General features: G+C 42.3%; 1 protein-coding gene across 8 annotated transcripts in view; it reads right to left on the bottom strand.

The window, feature by feature from the left end:
* The window catches only part of CRACR2A (calcium release activated channel regulator 2A), a 60,955-nt gene extending 42,934 nt beyond the window's left edge, over positions 1-18,021 (bottom strand). The window contains exons 1-5 of one of the 8 annotated variants that reach the window (XM_055808657.1): positions 17,692-18,018; positions 16,461-16,587; positions 14,873-14,928; positions 6,672-6,904; positions 1,555-1,666 (exon numbers count right to left, since the gene is read on the bottom strand). In XM_055808657.1, coding sequence (XP_055664632.1) covers positions 1,555-1,666; positions 6,672-6,839 — 280 coding nt within the window. In that variant the 5' untranslated portion in view covers positions 6,840-6,904; positions 14,873-14,928; positions 16,461-16,587; positions 17,692-18,018. Of the gene's footprint in view, positions 1-1,554; positions 1,667-6,671; positions 6,905-8,302; positions 8,527-14,872; positions 14,929-16,460; positions 17,189-17,691 lie in introns of those variants that run through there. The other 7 variants (XM_055808656.1, XR_008747857.1, XM_055808660.1 and 4 more) reach the window with 7 other exon arrangements.
* Positions 18,022-20,033: the final 2,012 nt, after the last annotated feature.

Genomic DNA, 20,033 nt, shown 5'->3' with positions numbered 1-20,033 from the left:
ATACTACTCTCTTCCTCCATTCTCTAGTATTCTAAAGCAGCCTTTATCTAGTAGAGCTTCTGCTTCTACTAGGAACACCATCACTACCCTGCCAAATGCATGAACACCTAGCCTGGTTCCCTAGAAAATACCTGTCAATACCGTGTAGCAGTTTAAAATGTAGCATGCTTTACACTGTCTATCCTTATGCTTTATGTGAATCCTATACTAGCTGCTGCTGATGGCAGCATCTTGTCTGTGGCAGTTTGTGTAGCCTGCTGCATCCATGTCCTTTTTGTGTGTCTGTGTGCAAGTGTGAGTGTCTCTGGGATACATGTTTCACTTCACTACCAGTTGAACCTGCAAACAGGAAAGCAGCAGCCACATCCATCTGGGTCTCGGGACTGGGCTCCAGCAGTAGGCAGGAGGAATCCCCAGGCTCTGGAGCGGCTGGAGATGGCAGCCACTTACAATTTCCCTTAACAGAAAATTTTGGTTTTGCAGGGACTACTTACGAAAATAATCTCCAAGTTCAATAAACTTTTTAAACTTAACTAAAAAGTATATATAATTTACTTATGAAAAGCAAAGCAGTAATCCATGATTTAATTTAAGCAATGGCATTTTGCAGATTAAAGCACACTCTTTATTAACATACTTGATCTAGCTCTAAAATGGGAGAGGGGGGACATGACAGACTTAAGATTTCAAACAATTGATGATTTGCCAACAGAAATGAAGGTCCTATTTGCTGGGCCTATACATAGTATTTAAACGGAGATGTAATGTTTTAATTCACACATAGAAGAGATTCAGTTTTCTAGAGAAAATGCTTAAAACCGGTGCTTACAGTCAGCAGAGCTAAAATTTCAGTACAAAATTGGTTCTGCGTAAACAACCATACAGTCTCACTAACATTGTCATCTTATCTGAAACCTCACAGCTGGGGAGAAAGCAACCCTTTCACAAACGCACAGAACATGACAGTAAGAGTGCTGTTGCAAAGCAGGCAGTTACAAAGAAATTATAAACTCCCATCATGCTGTAATAATTGCTTCATCCTGTTTTGTTTCAAAATAAGCAACATCACTTGAAGAATTGATTTATTGTAGAAAGCATTCCCACAGCTGTAAGGACAGTAGTATTAACATATTTTCAACATTATCTTACATTAATCTTAGAGAGAATCTTAATTATCTCTCAGGTCTTATGACCCAATATGAAATAAAACACAATTTCCACACACACCCCCACCCCACCCCCCCAGGGAAATTTTCCAAAGTCTGTTGGTAGATTTACACCATAGCTTAAATCAGGTGTAATTCAGATTGTTACATCATATGTCTTGTATCATGCTATGGCTTGCCATCTTAAAACAGGAGACAAAGATCAGGAGCCCTTTGTCTATTTACTCACATAATTTGACCACTTCTTCATCTGCTACATATATCTACTATATCTAGGGAATAATCTGGCTCCCTGTGAGCATTGTTAAGATAAAATGCTTTTTTATTGATATGGAGAGTATAGAATATGACTAAAGCTCTATAAAGGAGACATGCTTTCCAAACTCACTGAATCCTGTGGTGAACTCCTTCAGGGTGAGCGAGCCATTGCCATCAGCATCCAACGTAACAAAAACTTTTTCAAGCTCTTCCAGACTAAGAGGTAACTCAGGATGCAGTCTCTGGAATGACAAAACATGCAGCAACTTTACCCAGTACTACAAGATGAGGAAGACTAGATTCTACAAAACATCCATACTACAGAAGGATAGGTCCTTTTGTTTCCCAGTGTGAAAATTCAAGTATATCAGAGTAAAACAATATAAATTGAGGATGATTTGCTTTTATGACTTCATCATTTGCCTTTATGAGTCCTTCACAACAAAGCAGTGAGAACAATCTCCTTGTGACAGACTCCAATCACACAGCGAAGAGGCAGAGCTTGAGATGGAGTCTCAGCATCCTGGTTTATGCCTCGATTATCATGCAGCTGGATAAACTTGCCAGCAGAACTGCATGCTTAGCTCCTTCCCTATCATGAAGTCAAGCAAGAGATGCTCTAAACAAGAACACCATGGATGGTATACTGTCCTAATTAAAGCTGCTTTAAAATGTGTAAATAAAACTAAGAAAGCTGCATGATCCAAGAAGCAAACCTGCTGCTCCTGTAATGAGTTACATTTAGTTCATGAGTACCTACTTCTGAAACACAGCATGCTCATACCAAAAAGACAAAACTTCATGAAACCAGCTCCACAAAATCACTTATTTTTTCCCCAAGAATTAAGAGAGGGGCATAAACCCCCCCTCACAAAACATTTTCTTTAAATCTGGCCCTAATGGTTTTACTGTAATTCTTTTACCAGTACAGACAGATTCCCAGAAAGAGGAGGAAGCTGGAGCAGCGGACAACTACAACAGCCAGGATTTCCTCTGGGAGACAGCATTCAGAACCGTAAAAGCTTTTCTCAGCTTAGGAAGCAACCTTTTTTATCTTATTTAACTAAAAGGTATATATAATTTACTTACGAAAAGCAGTAATCCATGATTTAATTTAAGCAATGGCATTTTGCAGATTAAAGCACACTCTTTATTAACATACTTGATCTAGCTCTAAAATGGGAGAGGGGGGACATGACAGACTTAAGATTTCAAACAATTGATGACTTGCCAACAGAAATGAAGGCCCTATTTGCTGGGCCTATACATAGTATTTAAAAGGAGATGTAATGTTTTTAATTCGCACATAGAAGAGATTCAGTTTTCTAGAGAAAATGCTCAACCCTTGTGGAGCTCTCTGCTTTATTATCTAATATCGTTACCGCTTTCCTGAGCTCCTATTATATATGCAACATATTAAAATTGCAAGCTAATAGGTTGATAAAGGTTGATCAGAAGTACCAATCTGTTCCACTGCAGAGAAGGGATTTAGGGACAAAGAACGTTTCTCCTGCAATCCAAGAATAATAGAAACCACTACTCAATAAACCAAGCCATACAGCCAAGGCTAAGAATTGGCTGAGTACACTGACCAGGACTTCTTCCCTGGCTGCAATGAAGGGTTTAGGCTGTATGTTATAAACCTGTATGTGTTGAATGGAATAGCAGTAAAAGGAATTTCAAGGTGATACTGAGAATGGAAAGCAACAGAGCTTCTAAAGCACAGATCTGAAATAGTCCTGAAGGGATTTCTGAGCAGGATTCATTGGGCATTGCTGCCTGCTTCCGAAAAAAAAATAAAATCTAGGAAAGCTTGCCGTATATTCAGTCTAAGTAAGTTACTTTGTCAGTGATACACTTACCAGTTTCTCACTTAAACACATCCATCTTCCCAAAGCTTTAATCTCTTAGATCTGAAGGGAAACTTTTTAAAATTAGCTTCTCTTGTAAAATTCTTACAGCCTACACAACACTGATGGAGGCAGTGCTTCAGACAAATTACTCTTTTTACACTTAGAAAAACAGAAATCGTACTCCTACTGCCAGATCTTTGTGACCTGCTGAAGGAGCGCTTCTTGAAAGCTGGCTGTCCTTTTCTGACCATGTCATCAGCACAGACCCACGTGCGATTCCAGTACAACTGCCTGCAGGTCCTGCTGCAAACCTGACTGAAATAATGCTTCTCCAGCTACCACTGGTGTGCCCTGTTGCAGGGTTTGAATTCTGAACTGAATTATACCAGTTTTGCAGTAGATAGCACCATAATTATTTGCATTTTCTTGGACCAAAAAAATGAGAACAGCAGATTTTGAAGAATGTACAAACATTTTGCTCCATTAAATCCCTTGTGGATAATTTACAGATTTTGATGGACTGGGGCCACACTTGTTACTAAGATTATGTCAGTGTTTTCCCAACCTCTTCTTCCTATCTAAAAAAAAAAAAAAAAAAGATTTTTTTTGTTAGGAAAACAATATGTTAATTGTTGGTCACACAGGTTGTGTTTTTACATTGGGCTTAGTGCAAAAAATACCTAGATCCTTTCAATATGAGGCCCAAAAAAACCCAAAAAACCACCACTGTATCCAACAATAGCACCAGAGCTTAAAAAAAATTATCCACATTACCACTCAACGTGCTTTGTGCTTTCATGACATCTGTGGTTACTCATCTGAAAATATCAAGCTTTTATTCTGCTAAATAAAAAGACAGAGGTCAAATAGCTAAAAGCAAGATCTGAACACAATTCTGCTACACATATTAAACCAAAGCACTTTGCAACGTTAATTCCTGTTACTCATGATAACCTCAAGGCCCAAAGTGCAAAGCTGTAGTTTCAAGTCTCAGGTAGAATTTGCTTTCTTGCAGTTTCAGAAAACCTCATTTGTTTGAAAGTTGAGTACATTTGATATTTTGAAAAGGAATGGAAAATTCTGAACAACCAGTATTAACATAATCTCAAAATTAACAGCAGGATATAATCAGGGAGGTCTAAAACTTTAATATAATTACTGTATTATAGACATAATAAACTTTGTTTGCAACATCTGTTCTACTGAAGTTAATTGGATTTTAGATACTCAGCACTGTTGAAAATCATGCCTCATCACATGACTAAACAATTAAAAAGCTTATGTTAGTAATTTGTATTTGAAGCAATTATTCATTAATGGTAAGTAGCACTGAATTAACAAACAGCAGGATGCAAAAGATATACCTTTTAAGGAAAAAACTGATTTACTTTATTTATGTCCTTGCTATAGGGAATGAACATCATGAAAAGGGCAATCAAAATCAGCTATACTGATTTCAAGCTCATGTTTGCAATACCAGGACTCCAGTCAAGTAGTCATCCTAATCAAGCATAATGAATAACTAATATTATGTGTCTAATTTACAGTTCGGTATAAAAGAATCATTTTGTACATTAATAAAATAATGGGTACCAAATCCATGAGAAAACATTGTAGATTACTGTCACTGGTGTCCAAATAAATCTCTATTTAATTCATTACCAAATTACAAGGAAGATAGGACAATGAGAAAGCTATCACTGGCTTCAGGAATAAGGGTTTCTGACTTGTTAGAATTAGCATAGAAGGCTTCTCTTTATAATTTTTATTCACTGTCACTAAATTACTGTAAAGTCAAATGGAGGAGTTGTGTCTCACCCCAGTTTTTTGTCAATAGAACTGCATTGATTTCAGCTGAATTACTCTTCATTTACTAAAGTGTTGAGTGGAATAAGGATAACCTAGTATCTTCAAAGGTCTCTATTTGTAATATTATCTTTAATTGGATCAGCAGGAAGTCTGAGCAAATATAAAGAAACTTCTCAAGTGTTCTGAGCATGCTTATGTCTGTATTTAAATGGACCAGACACTTATATCCATACTGAAGTTGTCAGATATGTTAAGTAAATACTCATGGTGAGATAGAAGAAATGTATTTTTTGTTCTTTGCAACCCTTCTCTACTGCATCTTTCACAACATGTGTTTTAGAACCTGAAGTATAAACTTATCAGCACTCTAAGCACAAAACCTAGAATCAAACAGAAACAAAAGTTTTTATGTTCCTTGCAAAAACAGGTATTAAAGAGTTATATGCACATACATACATATATGGCTCTTCCACTAGGTATAAATATATACCATTCAGTTTTTGGAAAGACAATAAAATTATAATACATGAAATTCTCTTTGGGTCTGGATTTACCAATATTACCACTAACAACATATTTTGTTTTTTGCAGTTACTTCAATGAGATAATGTATATCGGTAAAGTTTAGAGCACAGTGAGCATCTGCACGCCTACCTTTTTTCAACATTGCAGAATTAGCACAGGTCATCACAAAATTCAGCAACAACTGCACAAAAAGCTCTTGAGACTTAGTAATCCAAGTAATTTACTACTAGGTTTTTGCTTTTCCAACATTTATAGTTAAAAGTGTTTTGCTTGCATTTTCCTATATACAGACACATCTTTATTTCTGAAGATATGGAGGTTCCAAAATTTAGTACTTCGCATTGGATTTATTATGCTACTGCTCCCCAACTCTATTCCATCCATAAGTACTGAAGTAGAAATGGATTAACACAATGAAATTACGCTTTGCCTGTCAAGCATGAGTGCATGCTTGTTTTCTGCCACATATCGGTTCAAATCATCATATCTGCAATATGCACCCAATCCCATTTTCAAAAGACTGTTACATAGTTGCTTTTTCATCAAAATTTTCATCAAATGCTATTTTGGCCCCTCAAACAATTTAAGAACAATTTGGTAAGATTATTGTGAACACTAAAATACTGTTCCTCTGTTTCCTATATAAACATGCCATCCAGCTGAGAGTTCAACAATGGCAGCTGAAACCACAGTGAAGACTTCTTTTACACAGTTTTGCTAAAAAACCAAAAGGATAAAATTGGTGGACTGAACACATTCATGATGCTGTGGCAAGTCAAAGTAATTAATTTACTGGATTTTCAACTTTGTCACCGAGAATGGAATTAAGTTCCTAGGGCATTTTTCAAACTTCCTCTGATTTTCTACTTTTTTGTTGCTTTGTCTGTGGAAGCAAATGCAAGCATTATGTAAGACTTCAAAGAGATTATTTCAAATACCACATATCTCTTTAAAGTTATCAGGAAGGTGTTAAAAATTTTAACGCTAAATTAGTCTCAACTCATTAAGGGCATTAGGAGCTTCTCTCATTGTGCATTTCACATAGCCAATTTTGGTTTACCTGCATGTCTTGACGAGTGATGAAACCTTTGCCTTCCAGATCACAAATCTGAAAAAACTCATGTGCTTTTCCCAACACATTTAGTCCTGGATCTTGCTCTTCAGTCCTGCTCCTCTCTGCCTCTCCTGGTGGCATGGGACTGGCACAGTCTCCTTGTATTCTGTCCATTGTCACAGCACATTAATATCTTGGGATGCTGCTATCCCATTTACTCCTAAATTTTGATCTGAAACCTGTGGGTAGAAGGCCAGGAAAAGAGCAATCAGACCCTTTTAATGATGTTTTCCACAATCTCTTAGCAACCATCTCTTTAATTAAGTGCTAAAGTTTAGAAGAAAAAGCTTTTGAAAATGTCTGCTTTTGATGGGCTGCACCAGAGACACTGCAAATGAGACCATGAATGAGGAGAGAGAAGTCCAAGGGAAAGAGAAGACAAAACTAGCTCTGTAAAGGAAGCCTGAGGCAAAATCTGCCAGTTTAACAAGAAATATAGATAATCAACTAATATGAACAAAAACCCACAAGAAATACAGGTAAATTAAAAAATAATTTGAAGTCCCTACAAGGATTCAAGTGGTATCTTTTTTACTCTAATCATCTTAACGCCACACATCACAATTTACATCCAGTGCTTTTGAAGAGTCATGTGACAGCTACAGAATGGAAGGCAACTGACAGCTGATGAAATCTGATGGATCATGGCATTTAAAACAATTAAGACAATAGATTATGGAATTCTGAAACATTTCCTAAGATTCATCCTTACTGCTTAGGGCTTTGACTTTCATCTGTAAAGAACTAATTGCTAGTGAACTTGGTGGGAAGCCTTTATAACTTAATCAGATTCTAAAGAGCTTCTGTGAAAATTTGTATTATACCCCCTTGCATGAAAATATTTGTATATATTCATGTTTGGCTATAATTTGATCTTGAACTCATTCTAGGAGGTCATATGTAAATACTACTTCTTCAAACTTGTACAATTGTACAACCCATTGATACAACAGTACCAGTAACAAAGGAGCAGGCTTTCCCAGTAGCATGTAGGCTCAAAGGCACTACTGACTAACGATGAGTTGTCATGCCTCACCTGACATTTGTAAGAAACTATATGATCTAAACTCATTATCATGGGGGTAAACCAAGCAGAGAAACTATTTCACCGAGGTACTGTGTATTTGTGACAGGCTAAGAACACGTGTAACAGCTACCAGGGCTTAGATGACATCCAACACCTTGGCTTCCTATCTATATCTTTAATTTGCATTTTTGTATTTCTAAATAGGTCTACCTAAAGTAGTCACAAATTTGATAATTTTTTCACAGAGGGAAGTATTTGGAGAGGCATTTGACTATTATAAAGGAACATAGCCTGGTTCTGATCCAGCATGACTGGCAGAATCTGAAACAACTCAAACAGAAAGTCAGCGAGAACTATCTGAATCTGAAATATATGTTGTCTTCAGAGTACAGGGCTTGGCATTGCATGGATGTGAGGGCAGAATCTGAGGAAACAAGAACTTTAGGTTGTCTAATCAGCTTCTTAAGGAGAAGAGGCTCTGATCACAGAGTAACTCAGCCAGAGACTGCTTTGTTCTATACTTCAGTTCCAACCTGGCAGTGCTTTATACCTCTTAAAGCACAGCATCTTCCAAGAACTTCTGAGAGTTAGTGTCACACTTTCAGTGGCTTTTCAGGATGAAGTGATTTCTCCAACAGCTATGGGAAGTCCAACAGCCTGGCCCATGTTTCATGTGAGTACAAAAGCACTGCGACCAGGCCACTGACTCCAAACCAAACCAGGACTTGGATGAGCAAATCCCTCACCCCCCTCTGCAACCACGTGGCAAAAATCTGCAAGCATGGGTAAATTTTACTCTCTCCCCCTCACTCTTTTGTAACTCCAATCATCCCAGTACCATCGCTCAAATACTCTCCAAAGCTGAAACAATTTGGCTTCATGACCAAAGAACTTAGCTGTCAAAATCCTCCCTAAAGCAGAGTTACAAGCAGCAGAAGAAAAATAATTGAAGACAAAGGATGATTACACCACTTTAGGAAACTCCTTCTTAGGATGGCTCTTACTGCCGTCTCAGAGTGGGGCAGTAGGGATGCTCCGAAGGCAGCGGGCAGCTGCCAGCACTGGGTACCACTCCTACTGCAGCAGGTGGGCTCACTGCATGCCCACCCCGAAGGCACTGGAGCCTGCCACAGCACTCGTGCTGGCAGCCAAGGAGGCCCTGGAAAATGAACCAGCCTAGGAAACACTGTCACAGGGAATACAGGTCAGACATAACAAGGGGCATTTGGCTATTACAGCTGCATGAACAGCTGTGCTTTTATGAGGAGCTCTTGCTCAGAAAGTCTGACTAAGTATCAGTAGCTGGGAAGATACACAGAAGAAAAGATCACTCCATAACCATCCTGTTTCTTAATCCCTTTCCTGACTTTTCCAGTATTAAATAGTGTCAAAAAGTGAACATGAGCTAGGTGAATCTTTGCTTGGACTCTATACAGCCACCCACAATTAGATCAGGTTGAATGCCACTGCAAGCCACATTCAGACTACAGTAGTATAAAGTCTGGATGAGACTTCTCCTTTCATACTGCTTTTACACACCTGAAGTTGACTGACTTCAACACAGCTCATTCCTCACAGACACCAGCATATGAGGTAATCAAAGCCAGTGTCACCGCAGAGTTTAAACTAATGGCCCAATTTAAAAACAGGTTTAAAAATACCAAAAAATTAGTGGGACAAGCACAGCCTGAAGACAGTCTTGACAAGATCTGATCCAGACTCCAAACATATTGGATGTAAAAGTTTGGGAGATTTTTTTCTTTCTTTTTCACATCTCAACAATTTCTCAAGAGGCCACAACTGCAGGAACAGGCCCAGCTAATGATGATGGTAAGCGCTGCTACGGCTGGTGATTTCCGCACAGTTCATTAGACTTAAGAAAAAAGAAAAACTGTGCAAGTAAAAGATAGCTAACTATTTCAGAGAATAGAAATATGAATGCAGGTTTAAAATGGTGGAACAAAGAGGCACTATATGGTTTGATAGTTGTTTATGCTTAGCAAACAGTACAGACATGATTCAGGAAACGTCACCGTGCTTTCTAAATAGTTCCATACCACAAAACCAAATTATGTGTATCACAGGAGCCTCACCTTACAAGTTGCCCCACCTTTCATACCCATCATAAAAACTTGCTACACATCTTGAATACAGCAGAAAATTAAATTAGAGCATATGCTAAAATTCTTAATCTTTATGGCAGCTTCCAAAGCTGGTACAGCTCATCATAATTCTCAGAGTGCCCTGATACTTTGCAAATGCTGGTAATAACATGAAAGATTAAAACTGCCGTTTGCTCCATATTCCTGGATCAGCAATGTAATTATTCCAAGGCCAATTTTAAATAACACAGGTAGTTCTATTCACTCATACATCTCCTTTAGAAACCAAATGGCTTACAAATTCAAAAGACTATTCTGCTAAGACACCTGATTTCCATTCTTTTAGCTACAAACACTTCACTATGCAAAACAGGTAGGATCATGAGCTGATACAAACAAGCATAACTCCAAATGACACTAAACAAGGATGTGGGCTTTATGAGTTTTTTACAGATGATTAATCATGAGGTATTTTTGGACTGGTCTGCAAGAGGCAGGTCACATTAGTATTTCAAATGACATTTTCATCATGATTTTTCAGTCAGGTGTACTGTAAATCACCAGACTCTATAGGTACAGAGTACTGTTGATCCACAGATTTTGTAAGTCATGACTCATGACTACCCCGCTCTCTCTAACTGTGATAGTTAAAAAAAACAACTTAGAGCTGTTTAATTGCATTCATGTCTCCAAGGTTCTAGGTTTCAGTAAAATACTTTTTTTTAGCATCTGCTTATAGGTACAAACTTTCTGCAGCACACTTCAAAACATGAATCATCAGCAGAAAAATGTAGTAAGCTTGCTTAATACCGAGGTCACCATGGATTTATACAAAATACTCCTATGAGAGAGAACAGTTATGATTTACAATCACTGGAAATAGAAATTAGATTGCATACTTTTGCTATGAGAAATATGTTTTCCTACAACCAAATTATCATTAAAATAACCTGCAGTTGATCTGTAGTATGCCTGACATGAATAGGGACCTCTTCAAAACTGTCAGTTACCTTCTAGCATTACACTGAAAAGCTTCCAAAGCCATTAAAATGTACCACCACATTTTAAGATGGCACAAGCCTGCTGAAAGAAGCCATACTGTTCCCTATTACTGTGCCCTGCCCTTGAACCAAGTGTTCATCCAGGTAGACAGTGAACCCTGTCATAGAATCCTTTCAATTTAATTGGGAAAGTTACAGCTTATTGAGCTCAATTAAGGCCAAGTGTCCCATCAAGGAAACACACATCAAAGAAAAATCAAGAATCAAAAAAAGCAGGACCTATCAAGAATGACAGAAGAATGGAGCTGCTAAGATGAAAGGGAGCAAAATAACGATCCTCAAGTAGATAGAAGTTTCCTAGACACAGAGTTGGAGAAAAATACTGCCTATGCACATAATGCAACAGACTAGTAACACTTGTGTGTAATGTGGCAGACAAACTAGACATGAAAAACCATCCAATGACCAGGAAAGTAGACACTGAACCACTGACTGCAAAGGTAGTGCAACTTCCATCACAGAAGATTAGACCAAAGACAAATCTGAAAATGATGACAGGTGATCATTCCTTGAGAAAGATGAATACATCAGTGGACCTCAATGTTGTATTTTTAAAAGATTTGTGACTGCTCAAGGTAAAAATTCAGGTCCCACATTTAAAACAACTGACAGATATGGAGTCGTGCATCCAAAAAATATCCATATTTTCTCCCTCTACTATGTCTAAGACAACTACCCTTTAAGCTCTCATGGAAGCATTATAAAGCCTGACCTAACCATATGAACATCTGGACTGAACTAGATGAAAAATGGGACTTTCATTCCCCCAATCTTGACTTTTCAAGTAAAAACATGCAAGTCTCATGCTTTTGCTTCAGAAAGGAATTGAAATGTGTCATAAAAAGCCTCTTCTACATAGCCGGAATTCACTGGTCAGCTAACTTCTCATGATGTACACAATCTCTCATGATCCTTCACCTTAGGAGACAGTGCACCATGGGGTAGGTGTGGGGAGTTTAACTGCAGAGGAAGAGATCTCAGGAAGGCTGGAGTTCCTATGAGACCGCAACAGGACAAATCTGAAAGAAACATGTCATGAAAATCAAGGAAGCAGCAAAGGCAGGTAACAAAGGAATCCTGCATGCACTGGTCTAAAACCCAAAAGCTTTAAATTATGTACAAATTTCTTTCCTGTGAGGAAATTTGTGTGGGAGAGCCAAATTCTGTTGACAACCAGCGTTAACAGGAAGTCTCCAAACAGTGCTGACTAGCTTTTAAAGATTAAGAGAATCATTAGGATCATCTACTTTGATATTCTGCATAATGCAAGCTCAACGCTTCATTTACACCACAACAAGTTTTTAGATTTCCATAAAATTACTTCCAATTTATTTCAAGGTAAAGGAGATTAGCAGAAATCAAGGAGGGAAAATATCTAGGAGAAGATATTGTGGGTTATAAATACACTACAATCATAATTAAAATCCATCATTTTCAGAAGATTATTGGTTAAGGAAAAAAATCCATACCTAAAACTAAAGAAGGGAAAAAAACCCCAGGTCATATTTCAGAAGTAGAGTCTCCACAATATTAACTGTGAAACAGGAGAAAAAACTGAAAAGATGCTTAAAGTGACAGTATTAATGATTCCAAAACAGGCTACTGAAGACTTGGGGGAGACACCACCCACTCCCCACCATGGCATGAGAATCCACAAATCCAGATGTTGGACAAAAAACTCAAACTATTTCCCTTCTGTGCACAATGATGCAGGATCCTAAGTCTCTGACTGATGATCACGTCCTCGTTAACCTTTTTTTTTTTTTTAAGCATCTCCATCCAAGCAACTAATTTTCTCTGGGTTTTTAAGAAAATTTGCCTCTCCCAAAAGCTTCCCACACAGATGGAAGAAGAAAGTCACTTGCCTGGCTTGTGACTTGACAGGCTCTATGGAAATAGCAAACAAAACTATCCATGTATTAAAAAAGATGTCCAAAGATAACAGAGGTAAATAAAGGAAGCAGGCAGAATCTTTTCTTCCCCATCCTGTTTCTAGCATGGAAACTAATGAAAAACTAGTGTGCAGACAACATCATCATAGAACCTCTCACTTTCCTTCCAGTACTACCTTCTCTGATTTTTATTGCCTAAATATTAGCAGTTCTTAGGGATCCATATTGAAAAGGCCGGTCAAGCTTAGCACTGCTAGGGTCCTCAAGAAGTAAAGCTACACTAAGTTAGGATTTTAGTGGAAATGCATCTTTTCCTCTTGCTTTACTGCTTTAGATGCTTCCTTTTTAATGTACTTAAGTAATGAAAAGCTAAGAACTGCTTGGAAATGCAAACTTCTTATAAAAGGATGCTAAATTTACGAGCAACAATCATCATGGAATTCACTGTTACAGACTAATCACAGGATCATCAGAGCTGTGAGAGCACCTTCCCTGTAGTCTCCGCATGTTTCAAGGGCCAACACACTCCTTCCCTCCCTCCGCCTGCTCTTCCTGCCTTGCTCAAGGACACCATCTCCAAGACAACCTGTTCCCCCTCCCTCTTGTTCCTTGCCTGCCTGCTGGTTGCAAGAACCTTGAGTCTTCAAGAAGCTGTTGACCCAACACCTGAGCAGGATGGTGGTATGTGTGCATGTGTATCTGAGTGTGTGCTTTCCCCACAAATTCTGTCTCTAACTTATTATAATTTTCTGCATACAAATACAATTTGGCCAGTTATGTATTTTGGCAACAACTCTAGCTAACATTTGTGGCTGCGACATAAGTTTTTATAAATGTTTGCAAGTAAACAGTAGTGACATTAGCAGTTATAGAACTTGTATCAGAACTGTTATAGAACTATATATATCTATTTTACCATCAACTTCTTTCAAAAAGAGAAAATGTTACTTCAGAGAAGCAAAACCTATTTGTTACGAGGGAGCACCTTACAACATATGCAACACATTCCAAGCACAGTAAAGTCAAAATAGAGCTGACTTCATCTGACTCTGCATGATTTATTGTGTTGCATTGTCCCAAGAACTGAAATTAAATGCTAATAACTATATTAATAACAGCATGATATTAGTGTATATATATAGGTGTATATACAGGTGTAGCCTGTAACATGATATTCTGGCAGGAGGTATTGCCAAATCCTATGAGCTGTTCCATTTGTTGACAAATTATTTGCATTGGAAACAGATCCCCGCTCTGAAGTAAAGGCCTGGGAAAAGTAAGTAAAGCAGCACACGCTCCTTTTAATTGTCTTATCTTTCAGGTTTTCCTAATGACTCACTGCTAAATGGAGCTACTTTCAGCTGGTAAAATCTGGTTGACAACAACATCTTTGAAGAACACCACTTTCACAAAAAAAAAAAACCAAACACAACCTTGAAATATTCTGCCTCCTCCAAAAGTCCTTGCTAAAAATGTAACTTCTCGGGGAAAAAAAAATCAATTATCTCCCTGAAAACCAACAAAAAAATGGCTTGAAATCTGAAGTATACTCTATTTCTAGTTCATCAAGGAATGTTACATCTTTAAACTAAAGGATTTTGAGATGCAAATTACATATTCTCTTCAAATAAAAAATCATTTTTAATGGAAAAAATGTTAGCAGAAATTTTCAATCTACTCTGCTACTGACCTTAGTGAACCCAAGCTATTTCAGATTGCACTAGAAGACCCAAGAGGCATGCTCCAAGAATCTCCTTAGTTATTTGGTAGTTGGTTTGGAGTTGGGTTTGCAACAATTCTTGTTTTCAAAGTTTTCAGAATTTCTGAAACTATAAACTTGCTCTTGGGAACCACCTTCATCTGAGCCAGTGAGACAGTTTGCATGGGACAAGACCACGTGAGTGAGGTACAGGAGTATTTAGTTTTCTAGTCCACTTTTACCATTGCAAGAAGTAATGGTAAAACAGGATAAAGAGGCGGCTTATTTTTCTATACACAGTACAAGATAACCTTCAGGCTACCTGTTCTGCATGGCTGGGAAGCATATACAAACAAATCCACTCACCTGTATTTGATTAGTAGGCTTGGTGTACCTCATCCTGTTCAGTTCTACAAAAAACTCTAGCAACACAGACAATTAAAAATGTGTCATTAGATTCCTAATTGGATTTTAATTCACTACTGCTTTCAAGTGGAAATAAGACTTCCACAATCTCTGTGAGTCAACTAGTCAAAAAGTTATTCTTGCAATTGCATGGGACCCCTGCCTCCATTTACACTGCTCTCTGATGAACAGAAGTTCCCTAGAAAGACCCTTCACCTTTCATGACACCCCCTTTGTGAGACTAAAGCATAAGGTGAGTCATGTGAGGAAAAAAGGGCTATTGCATGATACTGCAGAGATGAAGATTATCTTCTGGTGTGGCTCTCTGGGGGCCACAGGCTCTTCAAAGGCGCACCCATTTCAGCCACAGCTCAGTAACGCGGTGACTTGCCACTGTGCAATAAGTATGGCTACTTTGCAATTTCTGACTGGCAAAAATAAGGTATCAGAGCAAGGGGTAGTCTGGGACACAACAGAACAAACACATGGCACAGAGACACAGCAAAATGAGAACGTGAGAAGGAAGTCAAATTAGCCTGAGACATGACACAGAATAAATCTGATAGTAACTAGTGAGGTAGACTGGACAAGGCTTGCTATCCTATACCTTGTTTATCTGACCCTGTGGTGATCCACCTAACCAGATGAGGGGGATAACTATCCCAGAAAGGGTACTGGTGTCTAAAAATCTAGGTAAATACTTGCCACCAACTTTTTGTTTTCTTTTAAGATAAAAAAATATATCAGATTTACACTGAAAAGTCTAGGCCTGACAAGATTTTTTTTTTGGTCTGGAAAGCTCCAGAGCCTTCAACTAAGATTCAGTCAGTTCCTCGACACAGGCATCTTAGTGCTTCTGCGTGGATAAGTCATGGACAGTGGAATCAATTATATTTTTAGATCAGGTTTAACTTCAATAGATTAGATCTGCATTTTTAGTGAGAAATAAATCCCTAAAGATGTATTACTCCCTCCTTTATGTAAGACTGCACATTCATATATACCTATACTGCAAATTAGCAAATGATGGCGAGGTAATCTGGTCAGACCACTATATTCTTTACCCCTCCATATGGCCACCGTTTACCCATCTACAGTATCATGACAGTGTATCATTTGTCAGTGAACAGAAACAGGAGGAAAAGAGAGAGATCTGCTAGAAGCAGCACATGCATCCTGTGGGCTGAAGAAACCACAATAAAGGCTTGCAGAGTAATGCTGTTCAGCGCATTAATTTCTGCTACCTTCTTTACAAGTCTCTTCAGTCCATCACAAGATGGAAGGAAAAGTGGGGAGAGATGTCTCACACAGAAGCAAATATACGTCCTTCATTTCAGCAGCAGCGAACTTAAGTCTCCAAGAACTGGCAGACCAAAAGACTAAACTATTATTGCCCTGAATCTAATTTGCTACTTAGTCCACTCAGAGAAATTTAACTTCTCTTTGTACTTGAAACAGTGACTTCTGATGTATTGATGTCAAGAAAGATGAGAATTTAGTATAGAGAAGGCTGACATTTAGTTTTCACTCTTTTTGGTGTGACAGTTACCTTTTGAGTTGTACAATATTGGTGTCCTTAAAGATAGATTTGGGGACCAGATATCCAGGTCCTCAGGACATCCCAGAGACAAACAATAACCTTTTACCAGTGCTTCAGATTAATTCACATATGCCGTCTAAAAAGAAAAGTGAAAATAACCTGGAAACTACTGTTAAAAACCACAGACTTGCAACTAAGGAAACAGAAAAGTATGTTGCGTTAGTCAAAGTGTTCCAGAGGGATTTCACCATTCTCCCAACTGTGACGCTACCCAAGTTTCATTACCTGCAGTCATGATCTGTTCTACTGGCATATATTATAAATCCATTACCCTGGTAGCGAGCGCTAAGGTGGTTTTTATACCCGTCATGTACAGACATAAGCATTCAGTATCAAGAAAGACCGAAACCCGCATCAGACACCGCACTAGCGCTGTAAGCGGTGTGAGACTGACACCAAACTGCTGCTGGGGCACAAAAAACCTCTTTTCCATCCGCAGCAGCAGCGCCGCCGCCACCGGGCCCCTCCCGCCACGCAGGCCGCACCGGCCCCGCCACCCCCCGGGCGGCTCCTGAGGTAACCTGGGCGCAAAGCTCCTGCTCCGTGACGCCGCCCGCCACCCCGCACGGCGCGGCAGGAGGCACGCCGGAGCGCAAACACGGAGGTTGTCAGTCAACACTACCATCAGTCAGCAGCACTGCGGGGCACCGCCCGTAGGAAACGCTCCCTGTGCGGGAGAGGCCGCGGCCCCTCAGCCCGCTCACCCGCCCGCGCCTCACCCCACCCGCCCCAGCCTGCACAACGCGGCCGGCAGCGCGGGGCCACGGCACCCGCCCGCGTTCGCGGAGACAGGAGCGGCCTGCTCGGCTGCTTCTGCTCCCGCTGCCTCCCCGCCTGAGGGCGAGCCGGGGGTTCAGGAAAGAGCCCGGGGCTGCCAGAGCGGCGGGAGCCCCCGGCGCCGCCCCGCACTGGCCGGCGGGCAGGGCCGCAGCCCCGCTCGGCACCGGGGAACAGGGCACGGGGCAGCGACGGCTGCCCTGAGCCCGCCGAGACGATGCTCTCCGGCGGGCGGCCCCCCGCGGACAGCCCAGCTGGCGGCATGCGGAAGAGCGGGACACCGCTGAGGCACCGGCGCTCCGCAAAGGAGGGCGCAGCGGCGCCGCCGTTCCGCCAGCAGAGCGACCCGCCCGCGCACGGCGGTGCTGCTGCCCCCGGCCCGCGACACCTTCCCCCGACTCACCTCCCCCGGCGCCCGGGCCCAAGGGCCGAGCCCTGCGCGCTGAGCCCTGCGCGCTGAGCGGCGCGACCCCCCCCGCCTCGGGCCGGCAGCCGCACGGCTGAAGGGCTGAAACAACTTTGTAAACTTCGTTGGCAGCACGGGTGGCACCACCGGGCGAGGCGGGCTGCGCCCGGGGGCGGAGCGGCCGGCCCTGCCCAGCGCCGTCCCCCGCGGCGGGGCCGTGCGGCCGGGGCTCGGCTGCGGCACCATCACCCCCCCGACCTCGGCAGGGCCGGCGGGGCCGCGGCGCGGAGCCAGGGGGGCGCTGCCCGCCGGGACCCCCCCGCAGCCAGAGCGAGGTGCCCGGCGCTCGCCAGGACAAGGGCGCGCAGCCGCGCCCCGCAGCCCGGCCGGCCGAGGCGCGCCCCCCCGCCCCCCCAGGCTTTAAGGCGGCGGTCGGTGGAAACGGACCAATTGGGACCTTCCACGCCGTGTGATCGCGGCCTGGCCAAGGCCAGGTGCACCCCGGCAGGAGGCAGGACGCGTTCCGCTTGCGCTTGACTCCCAGGTCTCACCTAGCCCAAAGTGTGTTTTAAAAAATGGGTAAACGTGTGCACCTGGGGTCACGTTCTCTGAGATCTGCTCCAGGAAGAGAAACAGCCTCAGCAGGGTTCTCGTGGCTGCAGGATCTTCAGCTGCAGGAGCGTTAGTGCTTGGGGCACGGTGCCTGAGGGAGCCTTCGGCTGCCTCTTCTTGCTGGGCTGAGCCGGCAGCCGCCGCCTGCTGTGGCACCAGCCGCACGGGTCTGCTCTGCAGCCCTGACCCACGCTTCCCCCGGGGTCATCGGCTGTCCCCAGGCAAGGCCCCACGCACCCTGTCACAGCGTGAGCAGCACCCACAGCACCCCTGTCACAGCACGCAAGCTGCACCCACAGCACCCCTGTCACAGCATGAGCAGCACCCACAGCACCCCTGTCACAGCACGCAAGCTGCACCCACAGCACCCCTGTCACAGCATGAGCAGCACCCACAGCACCCCTGTCACAGCGTGAGCAGCACCCACAGCACCCCTGTCACAGCATGCAAGCAGCACCCACAGCACCCCTGTTACAGCGTGAGCAGCACCCACAGCACCCCTGTCACAGCATGCAAGCTGCACACACAGCACCCCTGTCACAGCATGCAAGCTGCACCCACAGCACCCCTGTCACAGCATGAGCAGCACCCACAGCACCCCTGTCACAGCACGCAAGCTGCACCCACAGCACCCCTGTCACAGCACGCAAGCTGCACCCACAGCACCCCTGTTACAGCGTGAGCTGCACCCACAGCACCCCTATCACAGCACGCAAGCTGCACCCACAGCACCCCTATCACAGCACGCAAGCAGCACCCACAGCACCCCTGTTACAGCGTGAGCTGCACCCACGGAACCCCTGTCACAGCACGCAAGCTGCACCCACAGCACCCCTGTCACAGCGTGAGCTGCACCCATGGAACCCCTGCCACAGTGCACAAGCAGCACCCACGGCAGCCCTGTCACCACGCAAGCTGGACCCATGGCACCCCTGTCACAGCGCAAGCCGCACCCACGGTACCCCTGTCACCATGCGAGCCCTCCCGCTCGCCTTCCAACACGTCTCTCCCAAACAGCCCGGAACCCTTCGGGTACGTGTCTTTAAAGTAAGCTGTGGGACCCGAGTGCTGATAAACAGCAAATCTTGCATCCATGAAGAGGCACGAGAGGAAGGCCTGCAGGTCATTTGCAGAATGTTTGCATGTGCCCCCAATGTATCTACTTACAAAGCACTACAAGTAGTAGTTTAAAACTGTTACAAAATGCTGAGTTGACGTTTATGTAACTGCATCTAACTCAAACAGCTTCTGCAAAAGGAAATTTTACTTCCCTAATTACTACAATTCTTTGACTACAGGCTTGTACGAGTTTCCACAAGGCAAGCTTGAATGTGGATTTACAGTACATTAAAGTGTACGTTAAAGTAAGGTTAAAGTGCTGCTTGGCAGTCACTGCTTACATTTACACTCAGTAAAAAAGTATTTGAAACGTGCTTACCACGACAGCTGCCTTACCCATGCTGTGGGTTAAAACAGGCACACAGGTAGCTGCCATGAAATCATCAGCATGTTGGGTAGCGATAACACTCACTCTGCACATGCTGCCTTGACTCAGGCTAATTTTCTATTTAACTTTTTGCTGTGTTGGTAAAATAGTGTGTAAAAGGTGGAATTACATTTCTTTTAAAGATGTGCACAATGTTTCCTACAAGATTCTTTCAGAGAAACGAAGGTATGCTGTCAGCCACGAGGTACTAGTCGTAATTCAGAAGCTTGTGGAGAAACTG

This window comes from Falco peregrinus, chromosome 6 (assembly GCF_023634155.1).
Source record: "Falco peregrinus isolate bFalPer1 chromosome 6, bFalPer1.pri, whole genome shotgun sequence".
Classification (NCBI taxonomy): Eukaryota; Metazoa; Chordata; class Aves; order Falconiformes; family Falconidae; genus Falco; species Falco peregrinus.
The sequence above is the reverse complement of the archived record's forward strand: the minus strand, read 5'-3'. Positions and strand labels throughout refer to the sequence as shown.